This window comes from Chiroxiphia lanceolata, chromosome 3 (genome assembly GCF_009829145.1).
Source record: "Chiroxiphia lanceolata isolate bChiLan1 chromosome 3, bChiLan1.pri, whole genome shotgun sequence".
Taxonomy (NCBI): domain Eukaryota; kingdom Metazoa; phylum Chordata; class Aves; order Passeriformes; family Pipridae; genus Chiroxiphia; species Chiroxiphia lanceolata.
The window spans coordinates 40,825,873-40,845,284 of NC_045639.1; the positions used below are offsets into that span (position 1 = coordinate 40,825,873).

At 40.2% G+C, this 19,412-nt stretch overlaps 1 protein-coding gene across 1 annotated transcript in view; it reads right to left on the reverse strand.

Annotated features, from left to right (window-relative positions):
• The window catches only part of MAP3K21 (mitogen-activated protein kinase kinase kinase 21), a 42,242-nt gene extending 23,362 nt beyond the window's left edge, over positions 1–18,880 (reverse strand). The window contains 1 exon segment of the mRNA XM_032683572.1: positions 18,139–18,880. Within this exon segment, the coding sequence (XP_032539463.1) occupies positions 18,139–18,874 (736 nt within the window). The 5' untranslated portion in view covers positions 18,875–18,880.
• Positions 18,881–19,412: the final 532 nt, after the last annotated feature.

Here is a 19,412-nt window from a genome sequence, read left to right on the forward strand (position 1 = left end):
TAAAAAAATACCAGCACTAGTAAACAAAAAACAATGTAAAGAATTCTTATAAAAGACATAGAAAAAAAAAATCAGGATACATTAGGTCACTGTATAAAATCCACCCTAATGCTGCACCCAATCCTGGCTCCCACTCACCTCAGAAAGTATACAACAGAACTGAAAGTGGCATGGAAAGGACACAAGCAGGGTGTTCAAAACAATATCCACAGCTACAAGCCTTCCCCCAGGAAAAGAAACATTGTGAACAAAATCTAAACAACACCTATGTCATGAAGAAAATTAAAGGTAATAATTGTTCACAGTTTCTCAGTAGAAGAAATGGATGCCCATTGGGTAAAATTAGCGGATAAGAATCAAACACATGGCAGTCATTCATACAACATACAGGTAGGTGAACTTGGAATTCTTGGCACAGTATGTGAATATTATTATTTTACAAAGCATCTACACAAATTCACAGAAGTCAACTTGATACAGGAAATTTATATCAAGAAAGTTAGTTTATGTTCAAGAAATCGCTGGGCCACAAATCAGAACAAGTTGGGAGAGTTTGTTTGCCTTGGGAGTCCCCAACTGACAACAGGACACTAGACTTGGATCAAGTCCCTGTTATGTTATATACACTGCACTTTCACAAATGTTAGAGAGTAAATTATCCTTTTTTGCTGTTGCATCCCACAGTATATATGCAGTGTTGGACTTCTTTGCAACACAACAGAATTGGCAGAGCTGTAGTAGCTCTTCACTAAACAGTGTTTAAAGAAGAGAACCAGGTTATTGTGTTAGAGCTCACGAGCAGGAAGACAACAGATGGAAATGAATCACTTTAATACACCATAATTTTAACTCTATATTCAGGTCCTGTCACTGCTTGTGGTAGCAACTGTTAATTTTAACTTTCTGTTAAAATGATCTCCTGGTACAAAGGCCAAAGATTAAATTACAACTAAGAGAATCATAAACATATGTGTTTTCTACCTATATGTATGGGAAAACCAAGTACAGGGAACCCATTAACAAAAAAGCAGATGAAGAATTACCCTCCCTTACAGAGGAAAACTGATGACCTTGCACTTGCAATTGAAATAATTTTACTGGTAGAGATTAATCACAGTTTACAAGTATTTAAAAAAATACATCAAATCCAGATAAAAGACAAAGAACCCACATTCCCTTTTCAATAATCTTCTCAACACTGAGTAGAAGAAATGAAGGCGAAAATGGTACAGACAAACCAAGAGTTCACCAATGAGAACCACGAGAACAAGTTAAATTCATGCAATAGTTTTTATACTTTTATACTTGAATCAAAGACCTATTGTTTGCTATTCTATTTCAAACATGTTCAGCAGAATTCCTGACATTCCTTGTCAGTCAATGTGACCGAAACCAAAAACAGTCAGTCTTGCAAAAGGTAATAACTGGCATGTGACCAAGTTTCATCCTACAACGGGACAACGTTTCTTAGCAGTTCAAACTTCCCTTTCCGGCCAGTAGCCAGCCAAACAATACTATATACACATTACTTAGCAGCTGGGTAGTAAAAATGATCAGCATAGCTGAGTAGCACTGCATAAGAGCTTACCTTGCAGTAGCCTAGCAACCTTTACTATAGCATCTTTATGCCACTTCCATAGCCCTTGCTGGATGCTAACCTGTGAGAAGTTATTTTACAGTCTCCAGTTTACCCTGTCTACTCAGCCCCCCCCTTGTTCTTTTTCAAATGCTTTAAATTGTCTTTTCTGGCTCCAATATACATGCAATGTTAAGCTAGGCAAGAGCCAGTTTAGCACTTTTGGGTTTACTTTAACATTTTTCAGGCTTTTTATTTTCTACAAAGAAAAAAGTTTCTCCTTACATCAGTGCTTTACTCCTGGCAAACCAGCCTAAATATTTAGAAGTACAAAGACTATTTGAAAAATTACCCATCCAAATCCTGGATTACATTAGGAATGCAGAAACGCAGGGAAATCCTATGTCCTTGTTTATTTACATATAAGTAAGGACATAGAATAAGGATATTTATATAACCTTATTTATTTCTACATAAGCAAAATTAGATACATGTTTCTGAATTATTCAAATCTAAGAGAAGGAGACTACGTTTAATGTGAAAAAACTATGCATCAAACTAATATAAAACTTCACCTTGGACTGTTATCCAAACATTGCATTTACTACAGCCAGAAAAAAATAAATATTAAATAAATAATAAATATACAGAAATAAATAAATATGATTTCTACCAGTAACACCATTTTCCAACTCAATTCTCAGTCAGTACATCTCTCTTTGTGACTCTACCTTTCTGCAATGAGATCAACAAGGAAGTAAATGTATTAACATCACAGAGGGAGGAGCTAGGATGCCATGGATCAGGCACTGCCTGAATATAAGAGACAGTGCATGCCCAAAACCATTTACAGCTGGGGAAGAAAGATGTTATTGCATGTTTTTTTCAATAACTCCTGAAATATAAATTGACAAGTTGAAGAAAAAAGAAAAAAAAAAATCCTTAGACAGAGAAAAAAATGAAAATCTACAAATACTGTGAGAAGTAAACGGGTATTAAAAGTGGTAGATATATCATAAAATCATAAAGGTTGGAAAAGACCTCCAAGATCATTGAGTCCAACCTTTGATCAAACAGCACCATACCAATTAAAGCATAGCACTAAGTGCTATGTCCTTTGACATTCAAGTCATTCCTTGAATATGTCCAGGCATGGTGAATCCACCACCTTCCTGGGCAGCCCCTTCCAATGCTTGACAACCCTTTCAGAAAGAAAATCTTCCTCATGTTTGACCTGAATCTCCCCTGGCACTGCTTGGGGTCATTTCCTCTTGTCTGGTTATTTGTTGCCTCAGAGAAGAGGCCAACCCCCAGCTGTCTAGAACTTCATTCAGGTAGTTGTAGAGCGTGATAAGATCTCCCCAGAGACTCCTTTTCTCCAGGCTAAACAACCGAGTTCCCTCAGCCGCTCCTCACAAGACTTGTGCTCCAGACCCTTCACCAGCCTCATTGCCCTTCTCTGGACACTCTCCAGCACCTCAATGACCTTCTTGAAGTGAGGGGCCCAAAACTGAACATAGGATTTGACATTCGGTTTCACCACTGCCAAGCACAGGGGAAGAATCACTTCCCTGGACCTGCTGGCCACACTGCTACTGATGCAGGCCAGGATGCCAGTGGCTGTCTTGGCCACCTGGGCACACTGCTGGCTCATGTTCAGTTGCTCTCAACCAGCACTCTCAGGGCCTTTACCATCAGGCAGCTTTCCAGCCACACTTCCCCATCTGTAACGCTGCCTGGGGTTGGTTGCGACTCAAGTGCTGAACTCTGCTCTAACAGAATACATAACAAAGAGATTGCTACTTAACCATACAGTTGAACAAAATCTTACACTAATCAGCTGTCTAACATATCTAAAAGAACTTAGAAATCCAAGTACTACTCACCCTAGAGCACTGAAGGAAGAAACTCACAGAATTATGAAATAGTTCAGGTTGAAACAGACCTCAAGATGTTAAACCTCCCACTCAAAAGCAGGGCTAACATTGTAAAAAAGTCTAAATCTGCTATAAAATATTTTTACACAATTTGTAGTGTTATGGCACTCTATGGCAGAAAAAGTAAAGATATCTATATTAAAACTGAAGTATATTCACTCAAGTACAGATATTAATGTAAATGTCACCTTAGAAGAGATTTTGAAAAAACTAATTAAGGACATCAAGGCACAGAAAAAACCCAGCAAATTATGGCAGAGTCACATTACAGATAGCTTACATCACACTAGTCCCATTTGGCCAACAGATGGTTTCTTAGAAAGCATAAGGTAGCAGACCTGAGCAGATGTAAATACCTTTTAGAAAGTTCAAACATACAGACAGAATAGGGTTAATCATGTTACACCATGAAATATTCCATACAGCAGTTTATAAAGGAAAATCTTAGAAGACAAATTATCAGGATAAAGATGAACCATCAGTGGTGTTTATTAGGAAGCTGTTTTATTTCACATGTATAGAGTAAAAATACAAGGAGCATTTGAAGAACTGATAGCATAGTCAGAAGATAGTGCCCACTCGAGAAAGAACAAACCATCATATTAAAAAACATGCAAAGTTGCAAGAGATCAGTCCATAAAATCTACAGTGATAAAGCACAGGTGAAGGAAGAAGAAAAGCCTGGCTATTCTGGCTAACAGAAGGAAAACTAGCAGCTACAGTAGTTGTGGAAGTAGCTCGCAACTCTAAACGGCACTAGAAAGGCTTTGTTTAGTAGAAACAGGGAAGTATCAATAGAATTTTACAAAGCAAAACATCTCATATGAAATATTGAATGACTAAACCTTCACATACGTGTTCAACAACAGCAACTGAAGCAGATGGAGAAAACGAATAGTTAGGATCCTGTAATGTCTTTTATTTAGTTAAAATCAGAAGAGCTTGTTTTGCTAGGCTAAACAAAGGTTGAGAGAAGTTATGAGAACAGAAGTTAGCCATACCTAGAAACAGAATGCAGACTTAGAGCATTGGTGCTCTTACCAATTAAAATATTCTCCTAGGTGTCTCAGCTGATCTGTCTTACAGGCATGCTTGTGATTAAACTCAGTTCTAGATCTGGAGCTACCAGGGTAGGGAGTCATATGCAATTTCAATTTTTTCATTGCCTCTTTCTCCTAACCCCCGTTTTGGCCCTCCTCTTCAGTGTAAAGCATAGTTTAGTCCTCAAAAAAGTCCTCAACATATGCTCCCGTCCAACCTAATAGTTCCTGAAATAGTAGTGCCATTAATATTTCTTGCTTTCTGCATTATCACAGTTACAGCTTGAGTATTTTTCTACTAATCTTATGACACAATGCAAATATTGCATGGTGTAACAGTAGGAAGATAAGATGTCCTACACACTTTCAAAAACTAAAATCTAACACACAGTTGTCCAAGACTGCAATGGAACCAGCCAGTACTTCCCAAGTCTGTGTTCCTCTAATTACACAAAACCAGCAATAACTCTTTGTCAAACCACTACTGTTCCCACACAGCTGTTCTTAGTCAAGAAAGGTACAGAATTTAGGCTTGAAAAGGAGGTACAGGTCCTGTTAAAATCCCACTCAAATGCTCCTAGTCCCCGCTCCTTTTCCTTCACATCACTGCCATCTCCAAACTCCCCTCTGGCAGTAAAAGCTCTCTTTGAGGTGAGCAAGAGTTAAGATACACATTAAGTGGCAGCCCAGGTCTGGCCAGAGTTTGACAAGAGCTACCTTTCTCTGCTGTGTTCTCTCTTCTGGTAAGCTTAAGTTGAAATTTTATTGTGGAAAAGAAAAAAATGAAGTGAGAGCCTGCATATGGACAGACAGGCCAGAAATAATTGAACAAAGTTCATTTAGACAAATCAAAGATTCCTGGATGTGCGTGTCTGCCAAATTCAGACAGGTTCCGAACTATACCCCCATACTTTTAGGACTGAGCTGAAAGCCTAGAGAGGAACCAGAAGTATTCGTTCAAATTGCAAGTACTTTGTTTAAAGCATAATTTTAAATCAAAGGCTCATGTTCTTGCCTCAGCTTCTCTCCTTTTTATTTCTTAAAATTCACGGAGCTTAAGAAACAGTATTTACAGCAAGCCTGAGGGAAGCCTGGACAGATGTTTTAGTTGGCAGCACACTTAGGAAACCTCCACCTAGAACTAAGCTCTTCAATGCTACTCTTTCAATGTAGGTTATTTCCTACAGTCTTTGTTTTCTTTTGGTTACTAAGTACATATAGATTGTATTTCTCCAACCTTATCTATCTCAAAGTCTCCATTTAATACAACACTTCATTTGAAAAATTTATTGAAATCCAAAGACTTCATGCAGTGAAGACTTCAATGCAGTTTTATCGCATTCATAATACATTCCAGCACTTTCAGGTGACCATTTTCAGTTACCAGCCATATAAAACAATTAAGTAAACAAGGTATTCTGAGAGAAGCCAAGACAACATATTGAACACCTTTTCAAAAGTTTAGATGTACTGAATTCAAACTGATGTCATAATGCTTAAACTTAAAAAAAAAATCATCTGGAAATTCTTTCTATCATCTTTACACCTTCTACTATACCCTCTTTATATTATCTTTTATTACTTCTAAAAATAAAACATTAAGCAACCTTATTTTCCCAAGGTTTTCCCTTATTTTCCCAACCAAATGCTTCTTGCTACCTTATCTGCAGTTTGCTAAATAGGTTACTATCATGGGTTTTGCAAATATAAGCTGTTTAACAGCACATCTATTTAAGTTACTATGATTATAGGTAAGACTGCCTACGTTCACCACCACTCATAAAATCATTCTTAGAGAATAGCAGAAGGAAAAGAAAGATGTTATGCTATATAACTCTAATTGCACATAGAGATTGTTCAGACAATGCTGCTACTGTTTCTGTTCCCCCTGCACCCAGTCAGTTCCCTCTCCACCTGTTTGCAAGTGAATCTGGTTCCTGTTAATTCACTAAATCAACAAGCAACAAAACCAGCAGCATGACCTTGCATCTTTACCTGGGAAACAAATAGGAAGAAAAAAACCTTATTAAAAGTTGCATATTCAGGTAATGAAACACAATACCTTGCAACATTAAGAGACCCGCCTCCATTATTTGGAGCTGTTACTTGACTCCAATTGTACTTGCAAATTAAAATTTAAACACTACTTATAGAAGCCACGTCCGGTTTTTAAACTGTAAATTAACTATCAAAGTGAAAGCATTAAGTGTGTGAACCATAAATTAATTATCACAGTAAACACATTAACTGATCAGAACATCTTCAGTATGTACAGAAGATGATACTTCTGCCTGTACAGCTCCGCTTCTTAAATACCTTCCTTTTTTCCTGTGGGTTCTCAGGACGGGTTCTACTATCTCTGTAGCTAGTATCTGTCAGATCATGATTATCTCACTAGATTAAGTTTAGAGCTCACCATCAGCAAGGAAATTTCATCCTTTAAACACCAATTACATATGCAGGAGGCATTTCTCTACTTTTTTATTCTACGGATACCGTGCTCCTCTGACATCTACATCCCTTTGCAGCAGGCATATAACCAGTTCTTAATCTTCACACTAAACTGAAAGGAACAGTTTGTTCTTAAATGTATTTGTCTCAAAATATGTAGCTTTAAAAAAAAAAAATTGCAGCTTACAGGAGCCAACATATATTAAAAAAAAATAAAAGAAATCCTGAACAAAGTGTTCCCAATTGGAAAGCCAAAACAAGACAAAACTTGACACAAAGAGTCCTTGACAGCATGAATTGACAAATACACACCAACCCCATAAAAAACCCCACATCCCATAGTGGGACATGTGGCCCAAAAAAACAGTAAAGAATGAAATGACTAGGAGTCATCTGCCTGTCTGGAGGAAAGAGAGAGGGAAAAGGAGAGAGAGGAAGAGAGACAAGAGATTTCGACAGCTTCAACACAGCTTGCGTCACCAGTTTTGCTTCCCCTTCCCTTCTTTAATAACTATTATTAAAGCAACTTTGGGCAAATGGAAACTTGAGAGAAGCAGCAGTTTTAACAAGTTATTGGCACAGACTGCAGATGCTACTGTAAGAGGAAGTACCAGAGGTAATGAGTATTTATAATTAGGCATTCAATAGTCCTAATTTAAACAGTAGATCATCAGTAAATTCTGAAAAATGTAAGATTTGGATATTGCATCAGCAAAAAATCAAAAGCAGACCAGACAGTAAACATTCTCAGTTCTTTGTCTAATAAAATATTAACTTAATTCTCCTATTTAAATACTAAATTTAAGAAAGCAACATCATTAAAACAATTCCTCCATAATTTTACAATTACATGGAAATCAGTCAATACTGAAACTTAGCCTTAAAACTCAAAACACTCAGTTGTGTGACATTTACCAGGAACTTCCATACTTATTTGAAACAGCAATTACTTTCTTTTAAGCTCGCTCTTCTTCCTTGCTATTAGTTTTTAAAAGGTAGCTCTGCAAAAAACAACAAACAAACCCAAAAAACCAGTGATTCGGGCAGATGAGAAGGAAATGCTAAGACCAACTAGCATTAATAGTTAGGTGGTGAATCACTCATTCCTAAGATATTCTTCTAGTTTCAAACTCTACAGAATAAAGTGGCTATGTATCCATTCCTTAAAGAAAATCACCCTTGTTATGGAAGTGATTTATTTCTTAAAGGAACTTCATCATCCTATTCCTGAAAGAAACAAATATAAGGCAAACTAAAGGTATTATGTTCAAGCTACGTAAGAAATTTTAGTCAATATATAATACATCAGGTACAATTTCCTTCAAGAGAACTTTCAGAAAACATATAAATTGCCTCCCTAACTCCAAATTCAAGATCTGGCAATATCCTTCAAAACAAAGTAAATCAATATATGTCATACAACATACAGGGCAATACAGACAAGGTTTATAATCTCAAAAATTTCATCCAGGGGCAAGAGCTGGCGTAGTTACCTTCCTTTAGAACTAAAAATTCTAACTTAGTCCATTAGTCAAATCACTTTTTCAATATTTTAAATCCATGAACATTTCATTCAAACTTGGCTTGCATTATAGTTATTTTTTTCGAAGTAAACAGAACATGACTTGATGCAATTGGATATTGCAAGCTAATCAGAAGAATACACAGCTTCTGAATACACGGAAGTATTTACATAGTTGGCATACTTGTCCCGATCATAACATATTACACTCGACAATTATGAACTTCCTTGTTGCTTTATTTTTTGTGATCTATATCAAGGTGCATTTGATGTGTTGAAAGTAGAATATTTAATACAAAAAAAGCCGTGTCAAAATTAAAGAAAGTTTAATAGAAATAGATACCTACCTAAAAAATTAAAAACACATTCTACCTTTAAAGGTGACTTACTAACCAAGCTGAAGGATAAGGGTGTAGGCTGAGGTCACAACCAAGACTGTAAGAGCTTGCTTTCACTAAAATACTTACCTTAACCTCCTTTTCAGTTATAGCCCCTCATCCTCCCAGCTTTTTTTTTCCCTGCAGACTGAGCCTAGAAACTGGGTAGTCTTGGGAGACTCAGCTAGCTAGACAGCTCAGCAGAAAATGATGCCTGCAAATAAAACAGCTTAGAGTAGTTTCCTGCTGGACCTCTCAGCTAATTTAACCCAGACCTACTGACCACACAAGCAGAGATGTGTAGTCTGCTGACATGTGTGAGGGGAGAGAACCTGTGCCTGGGATGGGTGGGGAAGCCTCCTCCTGCAGCTGCAAAACAAAGCCACACATCACCTGTTGTAACAAGTGGGAAGTCAAGCAACTTTTCAGAAATAATGGGTCTAACTCTTTTACATCTAGATTTAGTCATGAGCTTTAAAGACAGAACCCAGCTTTGCCACTTTTTTCCACCATAAAATCACCTTTGATGAAATTTACTATTGAAAAGAACCCGTTGAATAAACTGAAGACAAAATAATTTTCTCAGTCCCTTTGAAGATGCCTACTGCTGTGAATCCAAATAAACTCTGGTTGTAGATGTTTAGTCAATTTTAGTCATTGAGTTCCCGTAAAATCTCATCCGTTAACATGAAATCCTTTAATTTCTATGAGGAATTTCAATAAGTTTCACTGTAAAGAATTCTGACGTAGGCTGTCAGTTTCTTTTATAAGGAATATTTGAAAGAGTCTTACTACTAAAAAAAAAAAAAAAAAGCCAAACACCTATTTCAAAACAAAGCAGAAAAAAACCTGGACAATTTTTGAACCCCTTTTTTTTTTTTAATACAAGACTCAGGCGAAAAAAAGATTTAAAAAGTCATCAAAATATATTCTGTGGGGTAGAATTCCTGCATTCCATCCTTGCAGTTTCTTCAATAGCTGAGGAGTAGCCTCTCAGGACCGCGCACTTTCAAGAACTCTAATCTTTGTTAATAGCAAAAGCAAAACACTTATTTGAAATGGAGAACTCTGCAAACTTGACAGTGGTCTCTTGGGAAGAGAAAATGAAAGGGAAAACCTGCTGTTTTTTCCCAATAATTAGTCAACATTCAGCAATGAGTTAGAAAGTACAATTTTTTCCTCTGTACATAACACATAAGGAAGTAAACACAATTAATTTCAGGAAGAACAGTGGCATCTAATCCTAATAGAAACCACAAAACTGCCTAAACATTTAGAACTAAAATATAACCAGTTCTAAGGGGTAACTTGTCCCATAATGAACTACAGCAATGAAGTATTTACTCCTGCATTTTTGAGAGGGAGGGCTGACTTATCAGCTCTGAGTTAATAGCACAGCTGCCAAAACCCAGATTTAGTCACTATGAAGAGAACAAAGCATGATTATATAGCCAACACTGGCATGTCTAGGACTGATTTAACTGGAGCTATGACCCCACACACACACAAAAAAAAAAAAAGGTTAACTTGGCAGGAAGCTCCAAGAAGAGATATTTCTGTAGCATTATACAAATTATGTAACTTTTCTGACCTACCATATATAAACCACTAATTTAAGATGCAGTAAGTGGGTCAAAATTTAAACATCCACTCACTTTCAGGGACTGGGTCTGATGTAAGCTGTCCACTAACATGGTCAAGCAAGACAAAAATGGTGAAAATGAATGTAGTTTTAAGCTGTCAACCCAGGAATGTGCATTTAACACCAGTTGTTATTTTTTTACTGCTTGACAGTCAAGTCATTTGGCATTTAATTTTTTATCTATTTTTATCTATATATAATCTGTATTTTTTTACTTCAATGCCATAATTTTGCTTCTAACAAACAAAACAACCCCAAAGCCCAAAACAAAACAAAAAAAAATCCCAAAAAAACCCAACCAAAAAAACCAACCACCAACCAACAAAAACTCCAAAAAAACCCCCCTGCATTTTCAGAAGCATGATTACCGAAAGCCATTTAAAAATTTCAATGCCTTAAATTTTAACAAATATCAGAAATAAAACTCAAGGTCAGAGCTACAAACACTCCTTGCAACTGTTGATTGTACAAGGTCAGCATGTTTCAGAACTTGAAACACTGAAGCAAGTTTGGAAGAAAGTTTATACTTAGTGGTAAGAAAACTTACAGATTGCAAACAAAAAGCCATTCTCTTCTAAGGTCAAGAAACCACAAAACAGCATTCAACATCCAAGTACAGTTCAATGATGTGTTGCTTGTCTATTATTTTGAGGTTGCAGAACAACACTTTTTAATGGAACTTTCAATATTTGGTAAGAGGGTCCAAAGACTCTGCAGTTCCAACAGGGGTGGGGAAATGACCTGTTACTGAAAACTCCGTTGTATTTCATTTTATTCTAATGCTTGGATTACACTACTAATACCTAAATTCTAACCAACATTTTGCAGCCTTTTTTAAAGTACAATACCTCATTTCACAAGTGTTACAGTCAGCAGCTAAACTTATTCTCACTGTTTAGGGAAATGAACATAATTGTGTAAGTATTTTAACAGCTAATGGGAGGTATTTAGCTGTCTGTTTTTTCATTGACCTTAATGGAAATGGGTTGCTTGTGCAATTTTCAGAGGCAGGTAGGTATCTGAATATACTCTAAGGGTACCAGCTTTAAATAAAAATTGAGCCAAGTAACGCTTGAAGTCTTCTTTAATATACAAATATTACCAAAACCCTTCTCGAAAGTCCTACACTTCAATTTATAATGCTACCCCAAAGCAGAAGAGACAGGCAGCAAATATGACATACAGACTAGAATGTGACTCCCTATGTTTCTCATAAAGAGGACACCAGAAACCTTGGTGCAAATGAAACTCCTGCAGAAACCTACTAAGAAAGAATAAAACACAAAGCAAAATAAAAAAGGAAAAAAAGAAAAAAAATGAAAAAAATACTTTCCAACAGTTGTAAACCAGATCATTTGGTGTTTGACAATGAGAGAACAAAGACGGAGAGAAGAAAGACATGAAAAACCAAGTAAGATCCAGAGAAAGATCAAAGTAATATTATTCTGGACTTAATAATCCTACCTGTTAGAAATGCAGTCTCAACACCAAATAAGAAACAACTCCCTACAGTTGTCAAATGGACATAGTTGGGGAAACATTAAAATGAAAGTGTGCATTAAAAATGAGTTATAAATAGGGGCATTAAAAGTTCATGGGGTTTTAATTAATCATATTACATTTAGCTGTGTTTCAGCCTAGAGTCTTGTTTTCAGCATTAAGGACTCTATGTAAATATACTTCAGCCTTGTAAACTTTGAGGGACTTTGTTCTAAATTAATGAGCAATTTTTTCCACCTGTCAACGTCCAGACTTGAGACACAGAAAACATCAAACAGAAGCAAATTTAGAAGACAGTAATCGAGGTGAAATAAATAGCTATTGCAGTTAAGTCTTCATCTACAAATAAAATAACTCTGGATGTTACTCCTCCTCTGGAAGCTTACAGGCTGTACAAACAAGTATCGCTTTACAGAGGAGTAGTTCACAAAATTTCATTTGACAGATGTTGTATCAAAATCATAAAGTTCCTAAATATTACTTTTAAATGCTGAAACACATCCTTCAGCTGGAAATTAGCCTCTACAACATTTAGCATTAGTTATTTCTACTGTAGATTGAGACAACTGCAGCTATCAGTTACTCAAAATTGTTCTCTCTTGAATTCCAGCATCTTTCTGAAACAAAACATACAGCGTATTATATGCAACAAGTAAATACATCAAGTGAATATTAAACAGGCATAATACAAAACACTGCCTTTGATGAAGTGGAAAAAGATATACTCTAGTTCAAGGATGCTAAGCGTTTGATGCTCCCACAGAATCAAACTAACCTTCAGGGCCTCTCAAAAAATAAAATCCCTACCTACACGGTTTGAGCACACATCAAATAATGAAACAAATTACTGGAAGCAATATTTCCTGCTTATACACTTCCAGATGTTTCAGATGTATGACCAGTTCTTAGATTGTAATGCAGCAGCATTATCTCTACAGCAAAGCACAAGGTAGGACTACTGTCATGAGACAGGAAGCTGGCCTACTTGGAACAGTTTCTAGCTGTATGCAATTTTAAGTAATTAAGAACAGTGTACAGCATTTAAGTACCATAACTTCCTATATGAAGACAGCATGGGAAATTACAGCATATGAATTTTAAACTGCTAAATAACTTCTGGCCCCACTCTTTTAAATGACTAACATTTGTCAAAGCAATACCACATTCTCAAAGATATAGTTCCTATGGGTTTTATGAAAGCCGGTTGCCTTGTGGAGTAGGAACTTCAGTTAGTTCTGCCAGAACAAACATCCATTCCCCTCCAGACCTCAGAGGGGCCAGCCACTAGGAGCTTAGCAGCCAGCCAGGCAATACAAGCAGTTTCAAACCAATTACAACATACGCAGCCTTCTCTCAGAGGTACAAGAGTCACCTAGTACTGGAGCTGGGCACCCTGGGGCAGCCACACTAAGCCCAGCAGGGACAATGGGGATGTGGAAGGGAATATGAGAGTGCAAATTCCATGAATGGGAGCACCAGGAGGAGAAGAGAGAGATATGGGATACATACCTATAGAACATCAGATTTTTCCGTTTTGTTACAGTGACAGAGACGGCGAAAAGCACAGTGCTACTGACAGAAAAACCTCCAAGTTTCATTGCCATTAGAGGACATCTTGGAACTTTATTTCCAAAGAAAGTTAGGTTGAAGATCAAATCTGCTGAAAAGCCATCTCTCTTCTCCCCTCAAACTACCGAAGACAATTCTAATAGAATTTAATTTTTAATTCTCTTTGTAACTGTACTAGATTCTGAATTTCAAACATTTAATAACATACAAGTAATCCTTGCAGCTCTACTTGCGATGTAAGCAAGTCTAGCCTCTTCAAAATAGTTAAGAGAAATTATGCAGAATAAGTAAAATTAGTTCAGAAGATAGCAGATAGGCTTAGCTAGTCTTCTCCTCTCCCTGAACAGCTAGCCTAAAGTTGCTAGGTGGAGAAGTTACAGAGAAACTAAATTTTATGAACTCTGGAAAACATCTTCATCTTATTTTAAAGGTGTTTAATAGCATAACTGCAGCAATTCTGCTGCAATAATCTGTAAAAGCAAAGAACCAGAGATAATTTATTGTTGGCTCTTCTCAAACTCCAGGACACCTTGCCTCATCAAAAGCAACCAATTCAACAGTTCTGTCAAAACACATCACAATTCCTTTTAAGGTTTTAAACCCACATGATTTCTATTTCTGACTGCTTTTCATGATACCAGTTCAAGAACACATTAAAGTGGATTGTCCAATTGCAGTTTCACTGCTCTCTTTTATGTTTGATTCCTTCAGATGCCACGTACTGTTCTCATTAGCACTGCCATGTCCATGGTCTTATTCAACAATCCTTGAAACTCAAGCTGACCTTGACAATTTCAAAAAGTAATATAAACTTAACCACTTCACAGAGCTGAGGGCTGCAAAGGATCCTGGCTGGAGGTGCTGGTGAAAGCCATAGCAAACCGAACCCTACTGCATATCCTACAACAAATGAGAACAGAGCACTTCATCTGTACCTTGTTTAGCACACATAACCTACACATAATCAACTTTTTAATCATGGATGTGTCTATGCCATAAGCAAGATATTCTGAACTTTTTGTAATGTTTCCTAGAAGAACACAAGGCTGCTGCACTAGAGATAAAGTGCATTTTTTAAAAGGCAGAAGTACTGCATAGTCTGAAATCAACCCCAGAATCACAAATCTCTGCTTTCTCCACACTAGACTTCAGAAGGTGAAAACGTGGCATACTCTATCTGAATGCATTACTAGCTTTCTTCAGGATACTAAATAAAGAATCAGGAGAGGCTACACTGAACCTTTATACAACCATATGTCTTGTAACCAATGGGGTGTCCTTGCCCAGAAGCAAGCAAGTTGATTTCCCCAAGAAAAAAAGTTGCCTTTCAAAGAGTCAGCAAAATAGCTGAGGATGTGGTAAAAAGACACATGTAACTATTAGAGTCTTGTCTTGTAGATAAGTTTCTGGTTTTATTTTCAGTAAAACATAATTTTTTCCTAATCAGCTGGCATGCTTAATCAAGACTAAGCTCATACCCAGGAGTCACAGTTAAGAATATTCAAATATTTTCACAAATTTTTAAGACACCTCCTTTTCAGTTAAAGTATTGATTAATCCAGAATTCACTGACTATCAATAATGGTTTAAAAAACTCAGATTTTCTTTCAAATTTTTATTTTGATTTTACATAGATAAAGTCCACCTCTTAATCCTTATTTTACATTATATCTTTATTCTTTAAGGTATATTGAAGAACATAAGAAGTGCTTATGAGAAGTTATCCTCAAAATAGACCATGATCCTTGTCAGAGAAACTTCTCCCCATGTCAGCCAAAACAGGTTTACAAAGCACCCACAACCTGTAAATTAACATTAGAGACCATGGTTACTATGTTTCACTTTATTACACATATCTAAAGCTAAAAGTGTTCTTTACATCTTTGTTTTGTCTACTTCTGAATAACCTTTAAATACTACATTTAATACTACATTTACTTTATGTGGACCGAAGAAACTCTGATGTCAACAAAACTCAAGAGTTTACTTCCTTGTTCAGCCCTCAAAACCAAGTTTGTTAGTTTTTCTTCCCAATACACACAAAAACATTTGTGTATCTATTAATTTTCCTTACTTTGGCAGAAGCAAAAACCTTTTCCCATCTCCCCAAAGGAGCCCAATGAAACTAGAGATACAAACTTACATGGTCACTGCTGTCAATAAACCCTTTTGGTTCTCATGGCTCTTCTATTTGCGGCACTTTCTCTCCAGTCCTGTCAATTTGGTATCAGCAAACCACAGTAGAATATGCTATCCTATAGATCCCAGCTCTCTAAAACTGTGTGAAGTAACACACTTGCCTTTGAGACACTTGCTTTGCCTATCACCTGCCAACCACAAGCCCAGACGTACCCCTTCTGGATCAAATATACTGCTGGAAGGGGGCTCCATTTCCCTAGCTGGAAAAATTTGTTCCTGCCTATTTACTAGGGATATAGTTTGAGGAGCATTCCTTACCATGCCATGTTTAAGGGCATCCATTTTTCTAATTTGTTGTCTGAGGAAGAAAAAAATCCTTCTTAATAAAATAACTAAGCTAGCACAGAACTGATACTTCCTATACTACCTAGACATGCTTAATCCAGAGCACTGGATCAGCAATGAAAGCAGCAATGAACAGGTGAGGAATGGGTGCTGAAAGACCCACTTGCTGCTACAGCCACTGTGGAACTGTTGCTATCCACACCAAGCAAGTTGCTCAGTCAACCCTGGCAGTGTTCCACTCCTGCTGTGCAAGACTGCAAAAGACTACAGTAAAAGAATGAAGTGAAATCTTTGACGAATTGATGAGTTACCAGAACAGGGATACTGTTATGACTTGTAGTAATTCTAAATTCATGCTGTTGAACAGTATACAGTACCACCAGCACACCACCATCTCCCAACATGACCATTTAGTTGGATAATCGAGACATAATTCTATTTGGCATATTCAATACTGTCTTCAAACTTTGCTAAGATGAAGAACTACGGGTGAGAGAACTAAATAGCTCAAGTGAAGTGCATCTGTAACAGGAGCTAGTAATGGAAGCAGTGAATGGGCACATATGCTGAGGTTATAATCAAAAGTGTATTTTTGAAATGCTCTGCCATTATCCATATATAAAGAGATGATAACGGTAATCAGCTCTCAGCAGTACCCAACTCAACTCCAGGTGTTATGCTAAACCACGGTTTTATGAATTCACTTCAGACACAAATTTTGCCACTGTCACTTAGCGCGCTGCTAGCATGCAGCAACCCACTCTAAGAAAAGTCACTAAATACTCAAGGTGCAGCAGCTTGCTCTGAACACAGCAGGAAATTAGGAGGGCACAAGCTGCCTACAGATAACTTGCTAAAAATTAAGGTGTCGGCCACGACGCTAAAGTCCAAAAGTTCATCGTCTGTGCTGCAAACAGAACCACAAACACAGCTGAGCTAGGTCCTTTCTTTATCAAATAGTGAAAGTACTTTCAGGAACAGTCAGTCCCATGACTGAGCCTTGTCTTAATAGCCCATGCATGGTGACCTTCAAGACACACAGCCTCTTAAACAAAGTGCTTCAAAGTTGAATGAAGCTTTTTTATTTCTACTGCACTATTTAAAGACTCCTAAGTGGAAAAAAAAAAACCAAACCACTAGCATATTGCTGCACTTTGGCACAGTCAGAACAAAAAGGAAAGAGTAGGGATGGCTTCAGACACTTTGCAAACGCACAGATTTCCACTTCCAGGTCACCAGTTCAAAACACAATTATAACAGAAAGTCATAAACACATCTACTCTAGTAAGCCAGCCTTCCAAAACCACAGCTGCCAAAATCTTAGATGCTTCTGTATTGTCAGATGGACCGAGGAGCCATCAAGCATGAATTGAGCAACTCCCTCACTCTTGCAGGTGCATTTGTCAATGCCAAGGGATGAAAGCAAAATCTGGCATCTGCACAACAGTTTCTACTGTTTTAAGGTACTGTCCTTTCCACCTCAATGTTCTGCCAAGCGGGTAAATTTTAGCGATGCTAAATCCATGCAGGGAAAACAAGAAACACGTATGATTACTTGGCAGTGAAACAGAAGCGAAACCCTTACTAAAACTTTCCTTTACAAGGCGCTTGGTTCCCTGTAAGTTTTAAAAGACAGGACCGCGCAACGCATCAGAGTAAAAGTAGCTTTGCGGATTTGAAACTGTGGTTCCGCGCAGGATTTTATCCCGCTTTAAGTGAGAGGGCAGGACCAAAGGTACATCCGGATCCTCCCGACCCTTTCGCGAGTCCGTATCCAGCTCGCAGCCGCGGCAACCAACCTGCCGCTGGCCCAAGCTCCTGGCACAGGGTGCCCGAGTTGCGACACCCATCTCTCAGTGAAACAGGGCTCCCGGACGGAGCCCGTCCAGGCCTGGCCGCCCGCCCCCGCAACGCGGACACGGCCAGCGCCGCCAGGCCAGGACCCGAAGGAACGAGGGGACACTCCTGCCGCCTGCACTGCCGCGGAGCTCCGCTCCGACGGTCCCTCCTCACCTCCCCCCCACTCCGCCCGGGACTCACTGTTGCTCGACTTGAGGTCCCGGTGCAGGATGGGGACGATGGCCTCGTCGTGCAGGTAGAGCATGCCGCGGGCGATCTGCACCGCCCAGTTCACCAGGATGTGCGGGGGGATGCGGCGGCCCCCACGCGCGGCCGCGGCGCCGGGGGCGGCGGCCAGGGCCCTGTTGAGGGATCCGCCGCGGGCGAACTCCATGACGAGGCAGAGGTTGGGCTCCCGCAGGCAAACCCCGTGCAGGGCGATGATGTTGGGGTGCCGCAGCATGGAGAAGAGCTTGGCCTCCTGCCGCACGCTCTCCGCCGTGGCCGTGATGTCCTCGTCGGGGTCCTGCCGCGCCGCCTTCACGGCCACCTCGCGGCCCCGCCAGGTGGCCCGGTACACCTTCCCGAAGCCGCCCACGCCGATGATCTCCTGCAGCTCCAGGTGCTCGAAGTCGATCTCCGTCAGGCTCCCCGCGGGATCCCCCCGCCCGCCGCTCCCCGCCGCCGCTCCGCCGCGGGGCTGGCGGGTCACGTAGTTGGCCGGGAAGATGCCGAGACGGTGGCGGATCTTCCCCGCCCACCAGCCGTCGTCGCCAGACACGGCCGCGTCCTGCGACAGCACCTCTACCACGTCCCCCCGCCGCAGGCTCAGCTCGTCCTCGCCGCTCGCCTCATAGTCGTACAGCGCCGTCCACAGCGGGCACGAACTCCCGCCGCCGCCGGCGGCCGCCGCCGCTCCGGCGCCAGGCAGAGCCATGGCAGCGACCTCAGCCCCGGCGGCCACCAGCAGCGCCGCCGACGCGGGGGCGCCCGCCCAGCCGCATCCTCACCTGCCGCCACCGCCGAGCGGGAGCCGCGGGAGGGGAGGGCGGGGCGCGGGCAGGGGGCGGGGCGGGGCCGCCCGGCCCGGTCGCCGCCGCCGCGGGGCTACGGCAGGGAGGGGCGCAGGCGCGTGCGGGAAAGGCGGGGAGGGGAGCGCCGGGGCCCCGCGCCCGCCCCCGCCCATTGGCCACGCCGTCACGTGGCCCCGGGGGCGGCGGTCCCGTGTGGCCCCCGGGGGGCCGCGAGTCGGGTCCCGGGGAGCCCACGACCCCTGCTTTGTCCTGCGGGGGCTGCAGAGCGGGCTGAGGGCTCGTGCCTCTGTCGGCAGCTTCCCCTTTCCCTCGTTGTGCGGTCATGGGACATTTACTGGAACAAATCCCAGGCAGTTCCTGAAGAAACCCGAGCTTCCTCGGTTCGTGTATGCTCTTCCACCCACCTCTGCCGCTCGTGGGGCTCTCACAGAATCACAGAGT